This window comes from Bufo gargarizans, chromosome 2, assembly GCF_014858855.1.
Source record: "Bufo gargarizans isolate SCDJY-AF-19 chromosome 2, ASM1485885v1, whole genome shotgun sequence".
NCBI classification, from domain to species: Eukaryota; Metazoa; Chordata; class Amphibia; order Anura; family Bufonidae; genus Bufo; species Bufo gargarizans.
Genome location: NC_058081.1, coordinates 478,183,687 through 478,209,277, shown reverse-complemented (window position 1 = coordinate 478,209,277; position 25,591 = coordinate 478,183,687). Strand labels below are relative to the sequence as shown.

At 45.8% G+C, this 25,591-nt stretch overlaps 1 protein-coding gene across 1 annotated transcript in view; it reads right to left on the bottom strand.

Annotated features, from left to right (window-relative positions):
• RNF213 (ring finger protein 213) overlaps positions 1–25,591 on the bottom strand; it is a 355,180-nt gene that overhangs the window by 150,404 nt on the left and 179,185 nt on the right. Inside the window, 5 exon segments of the mRNA XM_044281121.1 lie at positions 6,359–6,576; positions 6,693–6,858; positions 17,035–17,660; positions 23,958–24,104; positions 24,186–24,359. Of these exon segments, the coding sequence (XP_044137056.1) occupies positions 6,359–6,576; positions 6,693–6,858; positions 17,035–17,660; positions 23,958–24,104; positions 24,186–24,359 (1,331 nt within the window).

The window sequence follows — 25,591 nt, the reverse complement described above, 5'->3', positions numbered from 1 at the left end:
TAGCCAAGATCTTTGAGATGGCTGAGGTCGCCAGGGAATCCAACACATCTGTGGATCCTGAGGATCTCCGTGGGTGGATACAAAGGGCCATCTGTATAGCAGGCAACGTGAATAGTTCCCTGTCTATTGAACGCCGTAAGGCTATTTTATTTAAGATCGAGCCAAAATTAGTGAACTTATCCCTCACTGAGGCCGGAAGTGCTGCTCAGGGTCTCCTATTCGGAGATTCTTTTATTAAAGACATGGGGAGATTCGTTGGAGCCTTTACGGCTCTTGATAAGGCCCAATCTTCTATGAGGAAGGTGTTCCAGGGCCGTTTTTCCTCAAGGGCCGGCAACTTCAGGGGCCGTTCTGCCGGCCGCTCCTCCTTCCATGCCCGGGGCTCGGGCAGAGGCTCCTTCGGTCAGCGACCCTTTAATCAACGATCCTCCTTCCAGGATACAAGGCCTTCACAGAGTTTCTTTCCATCCCGAGGTGCTCCCAGCCGAAGACCATTCAGAGGAGGTTCCGGGTTCCGTCGTCCCCTTGGTAAGTGCTCCTCATCCTCGTTCTTTTCCAGTTTGTGTAGGGGGCAGACTCCGACTTTTTTCTCATGCTTGGGAATCAATCACGTCGGACGGCTGGGTGTTAGCCACCATCCAGGGTTTCCAGATAGAACTGGTCCAGTCCCCCTATCATCTCCCTGCCCCTCCGCCTATTCCAACTTCCGGGACTGCGTCACTAGCCATAGACAAGGAACTCACAGAACTCTTCCTCAAGAGCGCAATCGAATTGGTCCCACACCCTTCGGTGGGTCTGCTCAGCAGTATTTTCCTGGTTCGGAAGAAAGGAGGGCAGATGCGCCCCGTCATAAACCTCAAGCCTCTGAACAAATTTGTTCGTTACCGGCACTTCAAAATGGAGGGGATCCACCTGCTCAGAGATCTCCTTCTACAGGGGGATTGGATGGTGAAGTTAGATCTGAAGGATGCCTATCTCACTGTCCCGGTGGCGACGTCTTCCAGGGATCTCCTCCGCTTCCTATGGAGGGATCAGGTTTGGCGGTTCACCTGTCTCCCCTTCGGTCTGTCCTCGGCCCCCTGGTGTTTCACCAAGGTTATGCGACCGGTTGTAGCTTGGCTCCGCGGGATCAGGTTGATCATCTACCTGGACGACCTCCTTCTCATGGCTCAGGACCCCGCTGTGCTCCGCTCGCAGTTACAGGTAACTATGAACCTCCTATCCCGTTTAGGTTTCCTAATCAACTACGAGAAGTCTTCCCTGGACCCCTCCAGGGTTATGGAGTTCCTCGGCTTCTCGGTGGATTCTGTCTCGGAGACTCTCAGCCTCCCTCTGGCGAAACTACGGTCCATACGCAAGGAGCTTCGCAAGACGCTAGCGGCGCCGCGGATTACACTTCGCCACCTAGCGCGGATTATAGGACTCCTCTCCTCTTCCATTCAAGCGGTGTTTCCAGCTCCTCTCCATTACCGGGCTCTGCAGCGTTTGAAGCACGCTCACCTTCAGTCCGGGGCTTCATACGCGGATATGATCTCGCTGGATTCCGAGACTCGGGACGAGTTGCGTTGGTGGATATCGAACCTTCAGGCGTGGAACGGGAAGGCGATTTGTGGGCCTCGTCCGGATTTCACCATCGACTCCGACGCCAGCCTACTCGGGTGGGGGGCCCACTGCGGCGGAGTTTCCACGGGAGGTCCCTGGTCTCAGGAGGAGGCCTCACTCCATATCAACGCCCTGGAACTCCTAGCCGGCTCTTTTGCTATCCGCAGTTTTGCCAAGAACAGTGCCAGTGCCTGCATTCGCCTACGCATGGACAACGTGTCGGCGGTCCGGTATGTCAACTCCATGGGAGGTACCCATTCGAGCATGCTGTCCCACTTGGCCAAGGAGTTTTGGTCCTTCTGTCTCAGCCAGCAGGTTACAGTGGTGGCGGAGTATCTCCCAGGTCTGCAGAACGTCCTGGCGGACTGGAATTCTCGGTATCTCAGGGATGGCAGCGACTGGAAATTAGATGGTCGGGTGTTCTCACACATCTCCTCCCTCTGGGGCCCGTTCTGTATCGACCTGTTTGCCTCTCGATTGAACACTCAGTTGCCGCGCTTCTTCAGTTGGCGCCCGGATCCAGACGCGGAGGCTGTGGACGCATTCCTGCAGGATTGGCGCGGATCTCTGCTTTACGCATTTCCACCATTTGCGATGCTTCCACGGATCCTGTCTCAGGTGCGTTGGCAACAAGCGGAGTTGGTGTTGATTGTCCCGTTTTGGACCTCTCAGTCATGGTTCCCTCACCTGCTGGACCTGCTCATCCTGCCACCGTTGCTCCTACCAGATCTTCCAGAGCTTCTCTTAGGCGCAGGAGGCGCGCAACACCCGCTCCTGCTGGAGGGATCTCTCCGGCTGTTAGCGTGCAGAATATCAGGCGTTTCGGACAAGACGAGGAGCTTTCGGACGCGGCTAGAAGACTCTTGGAGCAGTCGTGGGCCCCTGGCACCAGAAGAGCCTATAGAGCGGCCTGGGGATCATGGACTAGTTGGTGCGTCGCACGGAGTGTGGATCCCCTTTCAGCCTCTGTCTCTGTCGTTTTAGAGTTTCTGACTGCTTTATTTGAGGCGGGTAAGGCGTACCGTACCATCAACCTCTTTCGGTCCGCGATTTCCTCCTTCCATCAGGGTTTTGAGGGTCGTCCTGCGGGACAACACCCCCTGGTATGTCGTCTCCTTAAAGGTTCGCGTATGTCGCGGCCCCCTCGGCCGCGTTTTTCTTCCACTTGGGATGTTTCCTTGGTCTTGGATTTTTTCACGGCCTGGCCGTCTAACTCCCTTCTTTCTCTGCGCCAGCTCTCTGCCAAGCTGGTTACCCTGTTTTGTTTGGTATCTTGCAAACGGGTTTCCGATGTCAGAGCATTGGATTTCGATGCCAGGTCCTTTTCCCCGGAAGGGGTCACCTTCAATATTTCGCGCCGGACCAAGACGCATATTCGCTCGGTCTCTTATCCCTGTTTTCCGGCCATCCCAAACCTTTGCCCGGTTGCTTGTCTCCAGGAGTATGAGGCTCGTACCTCTTTGCATAGATCGACGGACAATCCTCAGCTGTTTCTCTCTTACCGGCGCCCTTTTGCTCCGGTTGCGACCCCCACGCTGGCTCGTTGGGTTAAATGGTGTATGTCCTTGGCAGGCGTGGATACCTCGGTGTTCACGGCTCATTCGTCTAGGAGTGCAGCTTCCACCTCTATGTTGGTGTCTGGAGCTCGATTGGAGGACATTATGAGGATTGCCGACTGGTCTCGTGTGTCAACTTTTAAGGAATTTTACTTTCGTCCTGCTCGTCATGTTTTTTCCTCTGTTGTCATGCAGCTTTGAACTTGCAATAGGAGCCTCCGTGTCTTGGAATAAAATTGTGGGATTTTACTAGTCTATGACGTAAAGTCATGATTTTATGAAAGACACGGAGGCGAGTATTGCCCTCCCTTTATGTTTTCCCTCCCTGGGGCTTTGTTTATCTATTATGTACAGTGTCATTTCGAAGGCTTCATGTTACTGTCGTTGATTGCCTAACATATTTGCAGGTGTTTGGATGCGGATGGAACATTTCCTTTTATGCATTTTTTATTCTCTTGCAGGTTGAATAGGATGGCGATTTGCATCCAGGTGTTCTTACGGGGTACCTTCTGCCTGTTCCAGTTCGGCAGTTCCGTGTTCGCAGGAGGACTCCTTGTTTCCATCTGTTCCGTGGCTAGAGTTGATCGATGTCCCTCCGGTTTTCCAGTTCTGCGGGTTTGCGGTTCCTGAGGTCCGTTTCAGAAGTAGCCAGTATCGGTTCCGGTAGAGGTGGCATTCGCCAAGAAAGAGGAAGTGATGAGGACTGGTGGACATTTATAGGGTCTGCTGTGTGGGGAGGGACAGTTGCCATGGCAATATGTTAATGTGTGCCATTTTTTCTTTGCTGCTGTGGTTGTCAGTAAGGGAAGTTAAAGCAATACTCGCCTCCGTGTCTTTCATAAAATCATGACTTTACGTCATAGACTAGTAAAATCCCACAATTTGTATGGATCCATAGGTGTTTTGTATTTGGTCACCTTTAACTTGAGATACGGGTTTATACTCACGTATGTGACAATAACCAGCACACATGCTTGTCATAAACATCTCCCTGCCGTTTTGCTTTTGTTTCATTCGTACATTGCTATTTTCTTGCTGTCTGACTTATTTTCTCGTCAAGGACAGATACCATAGGGCCCCATAGCAAGCCCCCCTCCTTCCCGGCACCACACTGCAAGCTTATACCGATGTACTTATGCTTTTATCAAGTTAAAACTGTTTTCCGGATCTCATATGTTTCATAATCTAACACTGTATTAGCATTGTTATTCATGCTACCTTTTCCACTTATTCAGTTGAATTGTCAAATGATTACAAGAACAATTGTATTTGTATACTTTTATTATTCTATCTTTTCTCAATAAAAAGACAATTATATAAAAAAAAAAAAACTGTTTTCCAGAACATACATATTGATGGCATTTCCTCAGTTTAGGTATTAATATGTTATGGTAGGGATCCACACGCTCAAGTGAGTCAAGTGACGTCATGTCCATCAGTTACATGGCCTTTTTGCTGCTCAGTCCTATTAGAGTGAATGGGGCTGAGCTGCAATACCAGAAGCTTCCACTGTGTGCTTGGTGAGCTAGAGGCCGCAGCAGTCGTCTGAGCGTTGTGGTCCCTTCAAAGAACTGATCAGCAGAGATACTGTAAGTTAACCCCCCCACCCCCACCCCCCCTCCCCGCAATCAGATACTGATGATCTATCCAGAAGACAGATCATCAACAATTTTTTTATGGAAAATCCTTTTTAATGTTTGCCATATTTTAGAAATGATAAAACTGTCTGCCTGTAGCCAAAACTAAGATGGACCTTTTGTACATACACCAGGCATTTATACAGCTACCATTGGCTGCAGAAAAATGCCATGACTCCACTTCCAAAAGCAGTAGTGCCCCCAAGTAGGGTGGAATGACACTGCTTCCATAGTGGCATCATGTCACATAGCTGCATCATACAGTGGCTACATGATGTTAAACCCTTGTCACTGCACAGAACATCATAGGAGCCTACAGCCACAGGAGGACACCTTCAGGTAACATGTCATCATTATAGAGACAACATGTCCTATCCACAGTTCTGACAGTATTTGTTAGATAAAATTTAGCGAGTTGTCACGCTTTTAGTAGACTGTTAAATAACAGCTATATAAATCAGTACACTTTAAACTTCACTATTAGGCCTCATGCACATACAACCATAATTTTGGTCAGCATTTTAAATGGGGCCGCTATAGATGTGGACAAAACATGTTCAATTCTGTAGGTAGTTGATCCCTAATAATGTCAAGCAAAACATAAGAAAGTTAATATTTTTTTTTAGGGAGATTTTCTGTAAAGTGCACCGGTCATTTCCCTATATTGGGTGCTGACACTTCTACTCTCTCTGCAATACAGATGCTAAAGTTGTCTAAAGTGTTACGAAACAACAGAAACCCCATAAACGTATATTGACCTAGCAACTACTAAGGCCTCTTTCACACTTGCGTTGTCTGGATCCGGTGTGTACTCCACTTGCCGGATTACACGCCGGATCCGGAAAAACGCAAGTGTACTGAAAGCATTTGAAGACGGATCCGTCTTCAAAATGCTTTCAGTGTTACTATGGCACCCAGGACGCTATTAAAGTCCTGGTTTCCATAGTAGGAGCGGGGGAGCGGTATACTTACAGTCCGCACGGCTCCCGGGGCGCTCCAGAGTGACGTCAGAGCGCCCCATGCGCATGGATGACGTGCCATGTGATCACGTCATCCATGCGCGTGGGGCGCCCTGACGTCACTCTGGAGCGCCCCGGGAGCCGCACGGATGGTAAGTATGCTGCTCCCCCGCTCCCCTCTTTACCATGGCTGCCAGGACTTTAGCATCCTGGCAGCCATGGTAACCATTCAGAAAAAGCTAAACGTCGGATCCGGCAATGCGCCGAAACGACATTTAGCTTAAGGCCGGATCCGGATCAATGCCTTTCAATGGGCATTAATTCCGGATCCGGCCTTGCGGCAAGTCTTCAGGATTTTTGGCCGGAGCAAAAAGCGCCGGAGCAAGACATCCTGATGCATCCTGAACGGATTTCACTCCATTCAGAATGCATTAGGATAAAACTGATCAGGATTATTCCGGCATAGAGCCCTGACGACGGAACTCTATGCCGGAAGAAAAGAACGCAGGTGTGAAAGAGCCCTTATTCACCTATTATCTGAAACATTCATCTTGTTCTCTCAGACTCAAACACACTATTCTATAAACAAGTATGATACACTTACCAACTTTTTGGAGAGGTTTCGATCACTTTGTAAAGCCTTCCACAGTTTTTGCAAACATGCCATTAAGTCATCAAAACCAGAATTTGAATTCAGTTCGTATAGTAAAGATGAATAACCCAGAACTGCATCATGAAAACAGGCAACTCGATCTACATCCATATCATTCTCACCAGCAGAGATTGAGGCCAAGTCAACAAACACTTTTAATTCATTGACATCTAAAACAAAATTGAAAATGATATGGCATGTTAATGCAAAACTGCCAGCAGTCAATAATACTATTAAACTGTGAAAATAATTTCTAAATTACCAAGAAATTAAAAGTGTACAGTACCTTCCAATTCTTCTCTCACCCACAGTAAAAAGTCCTTTGCTGATAAAACTTCCTTAAGGCATTCGATATGTTCATCTTTTATTTCTGATAAAAGTTTTCTTGTTTTCATCACTTCATCATTTATGCACGAAAGAGACTTTTGTTTACAGTTTTCAAAGTCGTCAGCCTAAAATAAAAAAATGCAAATCTGGCTAAAAAATAAAGACTATGTAATATATAATTCTAATAACATTAAAACACTGGTAAGTATTAGATACACTAAACACTGATATCTACGGAACCATTTAAAAACTTGGCCACATCAATCTTCTAGAAGTTTTTTTCCCACATTTTAGAGTAATAATTAAGCTCTAATTATACAGTTCAAAACAGGTTTTGTAACGGAGACAAAATTAACTGACCTTATATCATTTTTAGTTGCTAAACACAAAAATTATGCTGAAAAAGTGAGACTGGTTCTTGTTTGGAAGTTATAGATTGAAAAAGGAAAGAACACTGAATTGCATTTATTAAACCAATTTACAGCACTATTGTGATGTTAAAAAGTCACAAATTATGGAACACTCCATGATTTGTGCCTTTGTGAGCTTCTTGCTACTTTTTGAAAATAGTGGTAAAGAGGTAGGGCTTAGTGGGGTGAGGCAGAGCCTACTGTGGCCTGCCAGATTTACTATAACTTACACCAGAAGCTGATGTAAGTTATAGCTTAAAGGGAACCTGTCATGTGAATATTTGATTATAATCTAACTAATTATATACAATCATTTACTACTAAAAAGTGTCTTAGATGTATTCACTTACTGGTGTGACAGATGGTTACCTCATAATATACACACAAAGATGCCGCATGCCACATGCTAATGAGCTGATTGGAGTCCGGCGTGATGTCATCGAGTCCAGCGTATATTTAATTCAGAGCTATAGCCACTCCCCGCCCACCTGCTGCTGGTTCATATGGAAACAAACTGCCATTCAGCAGCAGGTGGGCGGGGAGAGTCAGGAGCTCATGAATATTCATGACTCATCATTATCAGCTGGAGCTTTTCAATACAGGATGTTGGCAGATTGACTGGGTCAATTAAAGAAAGTGACCCAGCATTTTGCTAAGAGAATCAGTCACTTATTTATGTTGCCCTTAGTTAGGACACCATAAAACTGGTGGCAGGTTCCCTTTAAGTTTACACCAGATCCTAGCTGGTATAGATTTGAGTTTCTGGCGCACAGAGTGCCTAATTTATTATGTACCTCGTAATAAATTAGGCACATCCCGCTACATTGTACAGGGCATCAAGAATGGCGTATGGGAACTCGAGTCATGATAAATCTCCCCCACTGAATATAATGAGATTTTCTTTCATTAGATAGAAAATGCACATACATCTAGAAGTAATGTACGAACATTGCAGGGCTTCACGCATCTTTGTAGCGCTTTCCAATGACTGCAATATCTTGATAAAAATGCTCCCTATGTTCGTCACTGGGTGCACCACAATTAACCACATTCCTGACCAGGTGCATTTTCTGTTACTTTTAGTACACGCACCTTTTAAAGCTGCCCATCACCTTTTTTCCATTCAGTTATGTAAATAATTTTTGTGCCTTTTTTCGGTGACACATAGCATTTTATTATTTTGATATTTGTTTTATTTATTGTTTGTTCAGTTTATTATTTTCCCTTTCCATAACAGTCATTTTGATATATTTTGATGTATGGGTTATGGTCACCAGGGGCCTAGCTAGAAGCTTCATTGTAGAATGTGGTGGCTTTTATAACTTTTTTTTTTACATGTTGACTTTATTTTTGTTATTTTAAACTTTGTGCCCCCCATGAGGTCCCCCCATGACCTTTGGAGGACAATTAACTTTATATTTTTTTTTTATTGACGATCTCTCCTGCAACTGGGGCTGACAGATTAGTCCCAGTTACAGGGGGAATACAGCCCCCAGAGAGGTCGTATACGCTTCTACAATCTTACTGCAGAGGTGATCTAGGTCTAATAGGATCCAGCTACCCAGTAACTTCCAAACAAGAACTAATCTTGCATCTCCAATGTCATTTTGATGTTCAGCACCACAAAATTATGTTAAATTTTTTTTTCAAATAATTTAATCATGTCTCATGTTATCTGCATAGTGGTTTCTGTTTGTAACAGAATCAATGATACAGTGTTGGAACCATCGTACTGAGAATACTACTGGTGCCTGACAAACCCTACTGACTTATAATCGAGTCTGTTGGGATCCTTTGTGAAGTCGATTGTTTTGACAGATACCAACGACACCAAAGGACCCAAATGAGTTATAACAGGGTTTGTTGGCTTCACATGGGCGAGTTTTCTGCGTGGGTGCAATGAATGAGGTGAACGCATTGCACTCGCACTGAATCCGGACCTATTCACTTCTATGGGGCTGTGCAGATGAGCAGTGATTTTCACACATCACTTTTACGCTGCGTGAAAATCGCAGCATGCTCTATATTCTGCGTTTTTCAAGCAACGCAGGCCCCATAGAAATGAATTGGGGCTGCGTGAAATTCGCAAGTATCGCAAGCAAGTTCGGAAGCGGTGCGATTTTTACGCATGGTTGCTAGGAGATGATAGGGATGAGCAACGCCGGACCCCATTAAAGTGTATTCACTGTATTATTTTCCCTTACAACATAGTTATAAGGAAAAATAATCGCATTCTTAATACTGAATGCTTACTAAAATGTTGCTTGAGGGGTTAAAAAAATAAATAAATAAAAAATTACCGTATTTTCCGGCGTATAAGGGCCCTTTCACACTTGCGTTATAGTCTTCCGGCATAGAGTTCCGTCGTCGGGGCTCTATGCCGGAAGAATACTGATCAGGATTATCCTAATGCATTCTGAATGGACAGTCCGTCCTTCAGGATGCATCAGGATGTCTTCCGTTCCGGAACGGAACGTTTTTTGGCCGCAGCAAATAGCGCAGCATGCTGCGCTTTTTGCTCCGGCCAAAAATCCGGAACACTTGCCGCAAGGCCGGATCCGGAATGAATGCCCATTGAAAGGCATTGATCCGGATCCGGCCTTAAGCTAAACGTCGTTTCGGCGCATTGCCGGATGCGACGTTTAGCTTTTTCTGAATGGTTACCATGGCTGCCGGGACGCTAAAATCCTGGCAGCCATGGTAAACTGTAGTGGGGAGCGGGGAGCAGCATACTTACCATCCGTGCGGCTCCCGGGGCGCTCCAGAGTGACGTCAGGGCGCCCCAAGCGCATGGATCACGTGATCGCATGGATCACATGATCCATGTGCATGGGGCGCTCTGACGTCATTCTGGAGCGCCCCGGGAGCCGCACGGATGGTAAGTATGCTGCTCCCCCGCTCCCCACTACTACTATGGCAACCAGGACTTTAATAGCGTCCTGGGTGCCATAGTAACACTGAAAGCATTTTGAAGACGGATCCGTCTTCAAATGCTTTCAGTACACTTGCGTTTTTCCGGATCCGGCGTGTAATTCCGGCAAGCGGAGTACACGCCGGATCCGGACAACGCAAGTGTGAAAGAGGCCTAAGACGACTTTCTAACACTAGAAATTATTTTCAAAAGTCGGGGGTCGTCTTATACGCCGGGTATACTCAGATCCGATGGTTTATTCTAACCCCCAGGCGTTCCCATGGTGACGGGGACGCTTGCCTGGGGGTTAGACTATACCATCGGATCTGAGTTTTCACAAGGGGGAGGGGGATCTGTGGATGGCACTGTTTAGGGGAGGGGGATCTGTGGATGGCACAGTTATGGAGAGGGGGATCTGTGGATGACACTGTCATGGGGTGGATCTGTGGATGACACATATAGCACAAGATGCTATATAGTGTCATCCATAGATCCCCCCCATAGCAGTGTCATCCTCTGATCCCCCTCCCATAACAGTGCCATCTACAGATCCCCCTACCCATAACAGTGCCATCCACAGATCCCAGTCAGTTCCCTGGACTGGAGAAGATCGTCTTGAAGACAGGGGGGGCTGGGCATTCAGGGGTAGTCTTATACGGCGAGTATAGCCCAAAACCTTTATTTTAAATGGAAAAGTTGGGGTCGTCTTATACGCCGGAAAATACAGTAACTCACCTCATCCACTCGATCCCGCAGCCGGCATCGTCTTATTTCTTCTTGTTTCAGGACCTGTAAAAGGACCTTTGATGACGTAATCGCGCTCACCACATGGTGACGTTAGTGCAGGTCCTGCTGAATGAAGATAGAAGGATCTTCTATCTTTATTCAGCAGGACCTGCGCTGATGTCACCACTCTCACCACGTGGTGAGCGTGATTACGTCAAAGGTCCTTTTGCAGGTCCTGAAAGAAGAATAAAGAAGACGATGCCGGCTGCGCGATCAAGTGGATGAGGTGAGTTAATTTTTATTTATTTTTTTAACCCCTAAAGCCACATTTTAGTAAGCCTTCTGTATTAAGAATGCTATTATTTTCCCTTATAACCATGTTATAAGGGAAAATAATAACATCTACAGAATACTGAACCCAAACCCGAACTTTAGTTCGGATCTGGGTACCACTGGGAGTATGACTGGGAGGTCATTGGAGACTTTAAGATGGGGGCAATCTTTATGGGTCTCAATGGCGATTTAACCCTGAAGGACTTTTTGCCTTCAAGAAGTGATGATCTCTTCATCCCTGGCTTTCGAGTCATAACAGTTTTTTTTGTTTCTGTTGCTGTACAAGTTTTTTGTGGGATGAGTTGTATTTTTGATGGCACAATTTTTGAGTGTATACATTTTTTTTTTTAAAACGTCAATTCTTTTTTCGGAGACAAAGAAAAAAAAACATCCATTCAGCAATTTTTGAGGTTTTGTTTTTACAGCGTTCGCTGTGGTTAAGCATGATTAGGGCAAAATTATATTGTTTTTTTTATATTTTCCTACTTTTGCACAAAAATAATCATTAAAAAAAATCCATTTGATTTTGTGTCACCATATGTTGAGCGCTGAAACTTTCTTATAGGCTACTTTCACACTAGAGTTGATATTTTCCAGTATTGAGATCCGTCATAGGGTCTCAATACCGGAGAAACATGCTTCCGTTTTGTTAATGGGGACAAAACGTAACTGAACAGAATGGAATGCTCCAAAATGCATTCTGTTCCATTTGGTTGTGTTCCCATACCAGACGGGGATGTGGAGCAAAATGGATCCGTCATGACCGACAATGCAAGTCAATGGGGACGGATCCGTTTTCTCTGACACAATCTGGCACAATAAAAAACAGATCTGTCCCCCATTGACTTTCAATTGAGTTCATGACGGATCCATCTTAGCAATGCTACAGATAATACAAGCGGATCCGTTCATAATGAATGCAGACGGTTGTATTATCAGTAACGGAAGCGTTTTTGATGAACCCTGCCGGATCCAGCAAAAACGATAGTGTAAATGTAGCCTTATTATTCGTGGTACCATATTGAGGTACATACACATACAGTACTTACCAACAATTTAGGCTACTTTCACACTAGCGTATCAGTCATGAACGGATCCAGTTGTATTATGTCTTACATAGCCATGACGTCATGAACACCTTTGAAAGTCAATGGGGGGGCGGATCCGTTTTCTATTGTGTCAGAGAAAACGGATCTGTACCTATTACCTTACATTGTTAGTCATGACAGATCTGCCTTGCTCTGCACCACATCATGTACAGAAAAACGCTGCTTGTAGTGTTATTCTGTCCGCGATAGGGACGCAACCAAACGGAACGGAATGCATTTTGGAGCGTTTCGTTCAGTTATGTCCCCATTGACAATAAATTGGGACAAAACTGAAGTGTTTTCTTCCGCTACTGAGATTCTATGATGGATCTCAATACCGGAATTGAAAACGCTAGTGTGAAAGTAGCCTTAGTTGGTACATTTAGGCCATGTAAGCCCTGCTCTGGGGATGCCTTAAAACATTGTGGAGCTTACATAAGACCCACCCATTTTTGTCTCAGGACAAAACACATTTCCTGGAACTGTCTCTGAAACGTAGATGCATACAACTTTACATTGCTTTCTGTCCTTTTGAGGGGTGTAATGAAAAAAAAAACAGCAATTGTGTTCACCGTGTAGGTTAAATAACATAATCATTGTATAGTTCAGGATACTGATGTAGTGAGATTAGTCATACCAGATACCCAGTAACATTTGCTTAATACAGCTACGTCACTACTGCCTGTAAACAGGACAGGTAAGGACTGGGGCAGTAGCACTGGAATGGTGGAGGCCTACTGGTAATTATATGTTCTTTTATCACATTTAGGGGAATTAGGGAAGATTTCATAAGGAGAAAGTTTTTTGTGTTGTAACGCAACGCCTAGCACCCCGACCGGGTACCTCCGTCGATAGATGCTCCTAGTGCTTTCCGAGGACTCCAAGCACTCCACTTGACACCGTACGCACTGCAGACCCCATGAACCGCCATAGCTTGGTTGGGGTCTCACCGTCCTCCACCCACGCTGGACCTACTACAAGGCTCCAGGCTCCAGTGGGTGAACCTCTCCTACAGCCAGAGAGCAGGAACAGCTCTTACAAGAGCTAGTAGTTATGCCAGGGGAGTATAGCAAATCTTCAGCGTATAGCAATCCCCCAGTTTAATCAGTTATCCAAACACCAGTCTCAACATGATGAAGGATAAAACAGGAACACTTTATTGAGGGCTACCCGCCCGTATTTATGTAGGTCCCCATCTGGTGGACACGCCCCCAGGGGACCAGAATGGAGACTGCGACACACCGAACAGATACAACACATCCCCACAATGCATCATGGTTTCCTCCTCTCTGCCCCAGAGACAACCGAGGAATAATCCAATTATCTCTCAGGACAAAGGGGAGATCGCCAATACACATGTGGGGACAACAGGACAGAAATCACCATTTAAACACACAATGTCACACCCTCCCAGCAACCACAGACATTTAACATATTCCCAGATAGCTCAAGTCTGAGTGCATATCATTAGGTGAATGGCACTCAGACCACACGAATACAATTAAACTAGCCATCTGGGTACCCTCACATAACAAAATACAATTCCAAAGACAGATTTAAGCTGTGCGGCCGGCCTGTCTTCTTTAAAGTTTAGTATGGGCCATAATCCTGAGGCAGGAGGCTGGCAACCAGCCCCCTCCAAAACACTGTGGCGAGGTTGGTTTCGTCACACATCTCCCCCTTCCAGGGAAGACTAACCAGATACCTGACCTCACGGTCAGTACCTGAGTTAGTCTGGCAGTCCAACCACAACCCCATACTGGACCTGTTGAATTTTGGGGCCTGGCTCTGTTCTGTATGTCCCCAGCTGTTGAGTGGGCATCTGCGACTCCTTGCTGCCTTGTGGTTCTCCAGCTTGGAGCTGTAGGTACTTGGTGGGCAGAGGCCGACTGCGCTCTGCCCAGATGCCAGCTCTTCCGCTGGGGTAGCCAGTGGGGAGTCCGGCTCTGGAGAAGAGGATAGGGGAAGGCAGAGGCCGACTGCACTCTGCCCAGATGCCAGCACTTCCGCTGGGGTAGCCTGTGGAAAGTCAGCCTCTGGAGAAGAGGATAGAGGAGGGCAGAGGCCGACTGCGCTCTGCCCTGATGCCAGCTCTTCCGCTGGGAAGGGATCAGTGGGTAGCGCAGGCTCATCCCCTGCCCCCAGAACTCTGTTGGGAAGTAGCTGGGAAGGGGAGGGCTCGCTTACCTCCTCCTCCTGGTATCCCTGCGGAGATGGATGGGGATCTGGACCGACTGTCCAGCATCCCTGTAGGACTGGCACCGAGCCCGCGGTCTCATCTGCACCCATGCAGAGGGGCTTGTGTTCCCCTTTTCCCGGTATCTCTGGCTGCTGGTGGAAGGTGAGGCCGGTTGCCTCTCCTCCCCAGGACTCTGGTTGCTGTAAGGCAGAGGGACTCCGCATCTCCTCCCCCTGGAACTCAGGTTGCCGCTGGGGAGAGAGACCGGTTGTCTCCTCTCCCTGTGATATGCACTGCCGCTGGAGATCTGGGCAGACGGCCCAGCATCCCTGTAGGGCCGGTAGAGAGACCTCGGTCCCATCTCCACCTGCCATCTGTGGGTCCTCCCAGGACCAGTCTGTGAAGTCCCTCAACATTTGCGAGTAAGGATCACCTGCGTCCACACCTGGCAACTCCAGCTGCTGCTGAGGGTCTGGGCCAGCATCCCAGCATCCCGGTGGAGAGCCCTCGGTCCCGTCTCCACTTGCCTGTTGTGGTTCCTCACAGGACCAGTCTATGAGGACCCCTACCTCTGTAGCTGGTACTGAAGCAGGGGATACTTCAGTCGGGTCTTCCCAGCTGTAGGGTTGTAGGTCTGGGGCTGCCACCCAGCTCTCTGGCAGTGTATATTGGGACCGAATTGAGCTGAAGAGTAGAGATGAGCGAACTTCTGTTTTAAGTTCGGCGTCTAAAGTTCGGGGGCGGGTTAGCGGAGAATCCCGATCTGGAACCGGATATGGATTCCGACTTCCGTTGTGGTCCGTGGTAGCGGAATCAATAATGGCCGATTATTGATTCCGCTACCACGGACCACAACGGAAGTCGGAATCCATATCCGGTTCCAGATCGGGATTCTCCGCTAACCCGCCCCCGAACTTTAGACGCCGAACTTAAAACAGAAGTTCGCTCATCTCTACTGAAGAGGTATTGGTAATCCTGCTCCAGCTCCCACTCCTTTGTCACTAGAGATGCCAGGTCTTGTCTCACCTCTCTCGCTGGAGCCCAATCATGCATAGCCTCTCTGTGGTCAAAGATATCCCAGAACCGGGACCCTCCAGCATCTCCGAACTCCGGTTCTGCGAAGGCCTCAAACAACAGGCCAGGGCCATGATAATCTTCACCCTCGGGTCTGTCGTGCTCAGCCATCCAGGGAGAGTGCCGAATCACATACCACCAGAGTGCCTGGTAGGCGTCATCCAGCCAAAGCTCCTTCCATACCAGGCTCTCCAGTTCTGTCACCCACTCATTCAGGGGCTCCTCTCCCAGAAGGGGCATTCGCAGGGCCACTCGCATCTGCAACTGCTGCTCCTCACTGGGGAGACACTCGCCCCGCCGACGCTGTACATCTTCCAGGGCCTCGTGCCAGACGCCTTTCCGGACTGCATCCCTCCAGTCCGGGTCATCATCCTCCACGTAGTGGAACGCTGTTCGAAGACTAGCCGATTCCATCCTGCTGTAGCCAGGGGCGCTGTACGGATACTAGCGTTGCCCTCAATATACTCCACGAACGGTGTCTCCGAGCTGCTTCTCCTCACACTAGGATGCCATCCCACTGCTTGCCACCAAATGTAATGCAACGCCTAGCACCCCGACCGGGTACCTCCGTCGATAGATGCTCCTAGTGCTTTCCGAGGACTCCAAGCACTCCACTTGACACCGTACGCACTGCAGACCCCACGAACCGCCGTAGCTTGGTTGGGGTCTCACCGTCCTCCACCCACGCTGGACCTACTACAAGGCTCCAGGCTCCAGTGGGTGAACCTCTCCTACAGCCAGAGAGCAGGAACAGCTCTTACAAGAGCTAGTAGTTATGCCAGGGGAGTATAGCAAATCTTCAGCGTATAGCAATCCCCCAGTTTAATCAGTTATCCAAACACCAGTCTCAACATGATGAAGGATAAAACAGGAACACTTTGAGGGCTACCCGCCCGTATTTATGCAGGTCCCCATCTGGTGGACACGCCCCCAGGGGACCAGAATGGAGACTGCGACACACCGAACAGATACAACACATCCCCACAATGCATCATGGTTTCCTCCTCTCTGCCCCAGAGACAACCGAGGAATAATCCAATTATCTCTCAGGACAAAGGGGAGATCGCCAATACACATGTGGGGACAACAGGACAGAAATCACCATTTAAACACACAATGTCACACCCTCCCAGCAACCACAGACATTTAACATATTCCCAGATAGCTCAAGTCTGAGTGCATATCATTAGGTGAATGGCACTCAGACCACACAAATACAATTAAACTAGCTATCTGGGTACCCTCACATAACAAATCACAATTCCAAAGACAGATTTAAGCTGTGCGGCCGGCCTGTCTTCTTTAAAGTTTAGTATGGGCCATAATCCTGAGGCAGGAGGCTGGCAACCAGCCCCCTCCAAAACACTGTGGCGAGGTTGGTTTCGTCACATGTGTCTTTTATTTCTTAGCTACTAGGGACTCGGCCATGCAATCTCTTGAGAATACAGTGCAATACTTCAGTGTATTTTGCCCATCAGTGTAATACTGATTTCTGACCGGTAAGTAATTGTGGTATATACTAATGAAAGTAAACAGACAAGCATATTTCATACTGCAATTCGTGATTAAACAATACTTACAAATTCCTGCAGTGTTATTAAGGTTTGAAAATTTCCAGATAGATTTAGTAAACATTTCACGTCATATATGACTTTTGCTGAACGGAACGCTACGTCAAGCTGGTGATACTGCTCAATCTGCATCACACGTTTAGCGATCCATCGACCACTGTCCTTATCTCCCAAACAACACAAGACTCGAAATTCTTCTTTTAGCTGTTCAGATCTATTTCTGAAATCCTCCAAAAAGTCATCAGCAACTTTAAACGTGATTTCTCCAGTCTTTAAATTTTCATAAATGATTTTACAATGTTCAAGGCAGGGGTTAAAGAGTCTATCCTTTAATTCCATTAATGTTATTTCCACATCTTCTTCATCTTGACTTTTGTCACTGACCTGACTTTCGAATGAATCTTCAATGCTGTTTGCAAGTAAGTGCCCTTGTTGTCCCCAGCAATTAATGAAAACGTGACTGTTTGTTAAAGTATGTACATAGTGAGCCATGTCCATTAGGTCAGAAGACAGTTGGTAGTAGGACACAGAGTCTCCTTGGATACTTTCACCAAGAACCTTTACAGGGGTTAAATCATTCAGTTTTTGGGGTCCCAGATTTGCTGAATATTTCCTCCGAACCTCAGAAACATTTACTGCAAATTAAGGGGGAAAAAACAGTAGGTAAAGCTATAACACTTTCTGAACAACCGACATACTTCAGAAAAGGCAATAAGTTACAGAAAACCGTCTGTGATTGTATATGCAATATTAGCCATTGGACTTTATATCTCTCTGTAGGCATTAAATCTTGTAACATGATTCAAAAATTAAGTGCAACAATTCAGTTTCAGTACATTGAACTCAAAATTAACAGAAACTAGCTTACAAAGTTTATCAAAGTTTCTTGACATAGCCAAGTATCCTCCTCCCGGACAATTTATACACCATTGTGTGTAATTCATGTCTCATTTCTGCTGTATATGTTTAGACATACAGTTAAAAAAAAAAACACGTATACAAAAGTATGCAATTTTGTAGTTATCTATCCTAATGTATATGTATATATAAATGTTGTTGTTAAAGAGGACCTTTCATTGGTCCTGACATAACACTATTAGTACCTGGCAGTGTAGGGCATAATCAGATTGGCTGCTCCATTGGGGCGCTGTGCCCCTCATTCTCTTTTTCTGCCTTGTATGCTAATTAATAACATCGGTACAGGAAGGAGGAGACTACCCCGTTTCTCAAAGGGTCTCTCCTTCTACCTGGCTGTGAGCTGTCCAATTGCAGCGGACCATGTCACAGCCAGGGAGAAGGTGAGCTGTTTTTTCTCCCTGGCTGTGAGCAGTGATGGCCAGTTCGTCATGTTCCCCTGCGAACACAAGCGAGCTGCCATCTTAACTGACAAGTCTGGCAATGCACAGGTAAGTCCTTTCCTGTGCCTGTGCGCGAGCTGGTCTGAAATTAAATGCGGTCACCGGGAGCAGGCAGTTCCGAGAACAGCCGCCGGGGGCCTTCATCAGGCTGTTCTCGGAACTGCCTGCACCCGGAGACCACACTTCATTTCAGACCAGCTCGCGCACAGGCACATGTAAGGACCTGTGCATCGCCGGACTCGTCAGTTAAGAAAATGCATGTGAACACGGCGAACTGGCCATCACTGGCTGTGAGGTGCCCAACGGAGCAGCTGATCTGAAAAAAAAACATCTACTGATTATGCCCTAAACTGCCAGGTACTAATATTGTAATGTCAGAACCAGTGAAAAGTCCTCTCTTTTTTTAAATAAAGATTTCTAGATTTATAAGTATCATCTGAAAAAGAAAAAAAAAAAAAAAAAAAAAAAAGGTTTAACGCAGCTGTACGGGCATGCTGGGAGTTGTAGTTTTGGAGGGCCGCAGGACAGAAAAGCGTGGTATGCTACGCTATTCTGTCCTGCAAAAATGTACAGAAACGTAAGCAATGACAAACTATGCCACTTTTGACCTACGTTTGCCTAATTATAGTCTATAGATACACATACCATATGTGTTTACCTTTATCTATAAAGAAATCCCAAATTTACGGAAAGTTTGGAAAAATTAGCTGTTTTCTAAATTAGAATGTCTATACTTTTAAGATGGATAGTGATACCTCATACTTAATAACCCCTTCACACATTATGACATAACTGTACATTATAATGTGTAAGGGGATGAACACTGCTGCACTGAAAGGAAGCAGCGATCGCGCCGCCCTCATCGTATAACCCCTTAGGTGCCACGATCAACGCTGATTGCAGCACCTGTGAGTGAAGGCAGAGGGATGCGGCTCCCTCTGCCTTCCGATCAGAGCCCCAGCAGTGAAATAGCGGGGCTCTGATCAGTTGCCATGGCAGCCTAGATGCTGCTAAAGCGATCCAGGCCTGCCATTGCATAGCTCAGAATGGAGAGTGTGAAAATCCTATTCACCCTAATAGTGATCTATTAGAGAGATAGGAGAGGGGATCAAAACCCAGATAGCAAATAATTGTGTTGCAATTTTGAAAATGACTTGCTAAGCTATTGCAGACTTGCCAAGCTTCACAAGTATGTTGCAAACTTGTAGCAAGTCTCCAGATTAAAGGGGTATTCTCATCTTATTAATCATCTTTTATTAAATTATTTATCCCCCATTTAAGTTTTTTCTAAATATATATTATAAAAAAAAACATACTATTTTCTTTTAAATTGACTTTTTATAATTCATTGTTTATCTTGGCTGCCCATGGATACGGCCACCGCTTGCGGCTGCATCTATGGGCCGCGCTTGCGCAGTACTTTTCCTTTAGATGCTGCGGCCAGCCTCTCACTGACACTGTGAGCGTGTCGCCGGCCGGCCGCGCACGCGCAGATCCATATTCTTTTGAGCCGGCTCAAAAGAATATACTTCTACGCATGCGCGGCCGCCCGAGATGAGTCCGGACAGCGTCGGAGAGGAGGATCGGGAGACAACTTCATAAGCGGTGGGTAAGTACTATTTTTATATGCACCACCAATTCCACCAACGATTGGGGGGCGATTTGAGGCACTTGGGGGGCGATTTGAGGCACATGGGGGGCTATATGAGGGACATGTGGCCTATTTGAGGCACATGGGGGGCTGTTTGAGGCACATGGGGGGCTGTTTGAGGCACATGGGGGGCTGTTTGAGGCACATGGGGGGCTGTTTGAGGCATATGGGGGGCTGTTTGAGGCATATGGGGGGCTGTTTGAGGCATATGGGGGGCTGTTTGAGGCATATGGGGGGACTATTTGAGGCATATGGGGGGGCTGTTTGAGGCTGATGGAGGCACTTGGGGGCTGATGGATGTAGCAGAGCTGAATATGCTGCTGTTCAGCCATAGTTCTAGTGGGGAAGAGAATAGACAGATGTAGCAGAGCTGTATATGTTGCGGGTCAGCATCAATGCTAGGGGAAGAGAGAAACTGATGTAGCAGAGCTGTATATGCGGCTGTTCTGACACAGTCCTGGTTGAAGAGATAAACAGGCAGATGTAGCAGAGCTGTATATGTAACTTTTCAGACCCAGTGCTAGCGGGGGAGTAAAATAAAGATGTAGCAGGGCTGTATAGGAAGCCATTCAGCCAAAGTGATGTTAGGGGACTGGAGTAGCCACATGTAGCTGAGCTGTATATGCATCTATACAGATACATAGTGTAAGGTTTATACACAACTGGAATACAGCAGTAATGGAAACAAATCTGCATCAGTGCTGGTGAATGGGGGTTGGTCAAGCTTTTGGGCTAATGTATAATATGGAATTATAGTTTTTGATGCACAGAATGGGTTTGTAAAAGAAATCAGACTGAGATTTTATATGTAAAAATGCAGAACAGCCACGTGTTACTGTGCACTGAGCTCACTTCACATGGCTCTCTGAGTGACCATTCTCCTCACAGACACTGCAGGCTGCCAGACTGATGAGTCATACTTTTCACATGAACTAGCAGCAGGACTCAGCTCTCAGTGTGATGTCATAAGGAGGCGTGGCCGGCCTTCACTCTAGCTGCCTAAACCCGCCCAGCCTTAGCTGCAGAAAAGCAGGAAGTGAACAGCTAGCTGGCAGCAATTGAGGATGAAGTATCAAGATGAGAAAACCCCTTCAACTTGCTTTTGCAAACTTGCTGCAAGTTCTCGTTCAGTTATTATGCTCTTGCTAGACACTTGCCATGCAAATTTGCTGCAAGTTGAAAAAGTGTCAACTAGAACTTGTGCTGCAAGTGCTCTGCAACTTGCCAGATAATGTGTGCAGCAAGTTAACAAGACTTACAATTTAACCCTGCCACAAGTTTGTGGCAAGTTATCCTTGCTATCTGGGAAGTTCCCATGTACTAGACCCCTAAGGGGGCTAATAGTAAAAAAAAAAATATATATATAAAAAAAAAAAACAATATATTAAAATTTAAATCACCCACCTTTCCCAATTTTACATTTAAAAAAAAATATATACATATATAAACAATAAAAATAAACATATTATATATCACTGCATCTGAACTATTAAAATACATTTTTTAAATTCTTGTACGGCAAATGGGGGCTGAATGTCACAGGCTTCTGTAGGAGGTAAGCCCTGATGCCTATGGAAGACATCAGTATGGCTTCCCAGTCATCAGGTCCCAATCACCGCAGTGCGGGGACCCGATGGGGTCGGCCCCCCCTTAACAAACTCTGTATATGCAGCGGTCAGCATTGATCGCGGCACACAAAGGGTTAATGCACTGGCATCTGTGTATTCACTGATGCTGGTGTATACAGCAGGGGCTTAGCTGTCAGGAACAGCAGGATCCCTGCCGCTGATAGAGCGGGCACAACTCCTGCACCCAGCCGATCTGCACGCCATACCTGTATGCTATAAGGAAGGGGTTATTCCAGACATAAAAGTGTTTGAAGGGAATCTGTCATCAGATTTGTACCTATGACACTGGCTGACCTGTTACATGTGTGCTTGGCAGGTAAAGGCATCTGTGTTGGTCCCATGTTTATATGCGCACGCATTGCTGAGAAACATAATGTTTTAACCCCTTGAGGACCCTGGGATTTTCCTTTTTGCGTTTTAGTTTTTCAGTCCCAGCCTTCCCGTAGTCCTTACTTTTTAATTTTTCCATTCACATAGCAGTATGAGGGCTTATTTTTTACGGGATAAGTTGTACTTTCTAATGGCACCATTTATGGTTGCATACCATGTAGTAGGAAGCAGAAACAAAATTCTAAATGGGGTAGAATTGGGAAAACCCGCAATTCTGAAAAAGGTTGATTTTATTTATTTTTTTACAGTGTACACTATGTGGTAAAATTGACCTGTTATCTTCATTCTACAGGTCAGTACGGTTACAACGTTACCACACTTGTATAATTTTTCTTGCGTTTTAATACTGAAATTTTTTTTTTTAAACCTTTGAGGGAAATTTTTATTTTTTTATAACCATATTCTGACCCCTAGAACTTTTTTGTGTGAGGGCTCATTTTTTGCGGGATGATCTGTTCTTTTCAATGATACCAATTTGAAGTGTGTGACTTTTTGATCACTTTTTATTAAAAAAATTATTGGGTAGTTGAAGTGACAAAAAATGGCAAATTGGCTGTTTTTATTTTTTGCCCATTACACCATTTACCGTATGCCATTAATATTGTTATATTTTAATTGTATGGGCATTTTGGCAAGCGGCGATAGCCATGATGTATATTTATTTTTTATTTTAAGGAAAGGTGATTTGAACTTTTATTTTTATATTTGTAAAAAAAATGTAACTTTTTTTTAACTTTTTTTTTAAGTCACCCTGGGTGACAATAACTGCCAATCATTCAATTGCCCATAGTGTTCATTGATGGCTAAATAGCCATCATTGAACACTTCATTTGCACTATACCAATACAATGCTGCCACCTAGTGGCTTGTATTGATATATTTATCTAATTGACTCTGAAGCCTGCTTAAGGCTTCGGTCAATTAGCGCAATGTAACAGGTTCCCCGATCTCAGTCGGGGAACGCTGTTACTGGATTGGAAGTGCGCAACTTCCGGATTGATCAGGTGCCGTGGTCACATTTGACCAAGGCATCTGAAGGGTAAGATTTATGCGATAAGCCCTATGGCTGATCGCATACATGTGCCGAGGATCTCTGCTATTTAAACTAGCAGAAACCCCGTGGCTAAGGCGCCCGTTGCACGTGCGAATGGGCGCCATGTTTCGGGAATGGACTTAAGGTCCTTAAGGGGTTAATATATGCAAATGAGCCTCTAGGAGCAACAGAATCATTGTTGTTATACCTAGAGGCTCTGTCCTCTCTGCAGCTGCCACACCCTCTCCACTTTGATTGACAGCACCAAAAATGATGGCCTTTTTACTGTCTGGTCCTGTGAATGAAATGGAGAGGGCATGGCAGTTCCAGAGAGAGCTGAGTCTCTAAGTGTAATTGCAACGCCCCTGAGGCTTATTTGCATATATTAAAACATAATTTTTCTCAACAATACAGGCACATACGACCATAGGACCCTCCCTGTGCCTAGCTCCACAGATGCTGGAATCTGCAGGATCTGAAGGGCTAAATGCGTTCAGCGTCAAAGTTGCTAAGGAGACCTCCATAATGAGTTATCTTGCAGCTCTGTGAACATGTGTTCAAGGCAAGAGACAGTGTAAATGTGTATTAATGCAGTTTTAGGGATTTGTGAGTAGGGTAAAGTAATATTTGCATGTAGCTGTACAGTAGGTCCCCAGAATGAATTCTACTGGTGGGCACCTGGCACCCCAGTCCGACACTACTCGATTGTCATCCCATTGAAAACATCTCACTCTTATTTCACCCTCAAATTATCTGCTAATCCTAAAGGTTCACACACTTTTGCCACACACAGACATGTGATATTGGATCATTTGTTTCAATAAATAAATGACCAGATCTAATATTTTTTACTCATCTATCGTAAGCATTACCTTTTACACTCCGAACTATTCTGTGGATCATGTTTAGGAGACTGCCCACCCACTCCCGTTCTGTTTTTATAGTTTTTAACTCTTTCTCCCTCCACTCCAGCACTTGTTTGATGTCAGCCACCGAGATGTTCTCTCTTTTTTCTGCTTCTAAAAAACAAAAATCAGTAAATTATATTAAGTTGCTATTGGCATTCTCAAAATTTTAGTAGTTTGTATTAATGAACTTACTAAGTCTACAAATGTCCAGAAACTTTTTTTTGCTCTTCAAAATATATTCCAAATGTTTAATCGGCACAGTTCCATCGATGACACTTTTTCTGGCCTCTAGAAACACAGAGTCTGAGATGGCCACCAGCTCCTGAATTTCCTCATTAATATGCTCAATGATTCTAGAGTCTGTTCCTACAAAACCAAACAAAAAATAATCATATTAAAGATCAATAGCTGTTATTTTTGTATTCTACCTATTCTACTAATGGGTTTTCTGGGAATACAACATTGATAATCTACAGATGTAGCCAAGCTAAAATGGACTCTGATAACACGTCACAGTGTAATCTCGGCTATCTCATGACAAAAGCCTTTAAATTTAAAATCCATTGAAAATGTAGTTCACTTGCCATTCTTTACCTAAAGGGGTTGTCTCACTTCAGTAAGAGGCCTTTATCATGTAGAGAAAGTTAATACAAGGCACTTACTAATGTATTGTAATTGTCCATATTGCTTCCTTTGTTGGCTGGATTCATTTTTCCTTCACATTATATACTGCTCGTTTTCATGGTTTCAGACCACCCTGCAATCCATCAGTGGTGGTCGTGCTTGCACAATATAAAAAAAGCACTAGCCTATGTGAGCTCCCACGGTCCCGGCCATCAGAGAGGCTGACGCTTTCTCCTATAGTGTGCAAGCGCGACCACCACTGATGGACTGCATCAAGCCAGCAAAGGAAGCAATATGAAAAAGCACTAGCCTATGTGAGCTCCCACGGTCCCGGCCACCAGAGAGGCTGACGCTTTCTCCCACAGTGTGCAAGCATGACCACCACTGATGGACTGCATCCAGCCAGCAAACGAAGCAATATGAAAAAGCACTACCCTATGTGAGCTCCCACGGTCCCGGCCACCAGAGAGGCTGACGCTTTCTCCTATAGTGTGCAAGCACGACCACCACTGATGGACTGCATCCAGCCAGCAAAGGAAGCAATATGAAAAAGCACTAGCCTATGTCAGCTCCAACGGTCCCAGCCACCAGAGAGGCTGATGCTTTCTCCTATAGTGTGCAAGCACGACCACCACTGATGGACTGCATCCAGCCAGCAAACGAAGTAATATGAAAAAGCACTACCCTATGTGAGCTCCCACGGTCCCGGTCACCAGAGAGGCTGACGCTTTCTCCTATAGTGTGCAAGCACGACCACCACTGATGGACTGCATCCAGCCAGCAAAGGAAGCAATATGAAAAAGCACTACCCTATGTGAGCTCCCACGGTCCCGGCTACCAGACAACAATATATTAGTATGTGGCTTGTATAACTTTCCCTACATGATAAATGCCACTTACTGAAGTGAGACAACCCCTGTAACGCATTAACCATCAAGTTTAGCTAAGCTGCATCTGCATGCTCAGGACTGGTG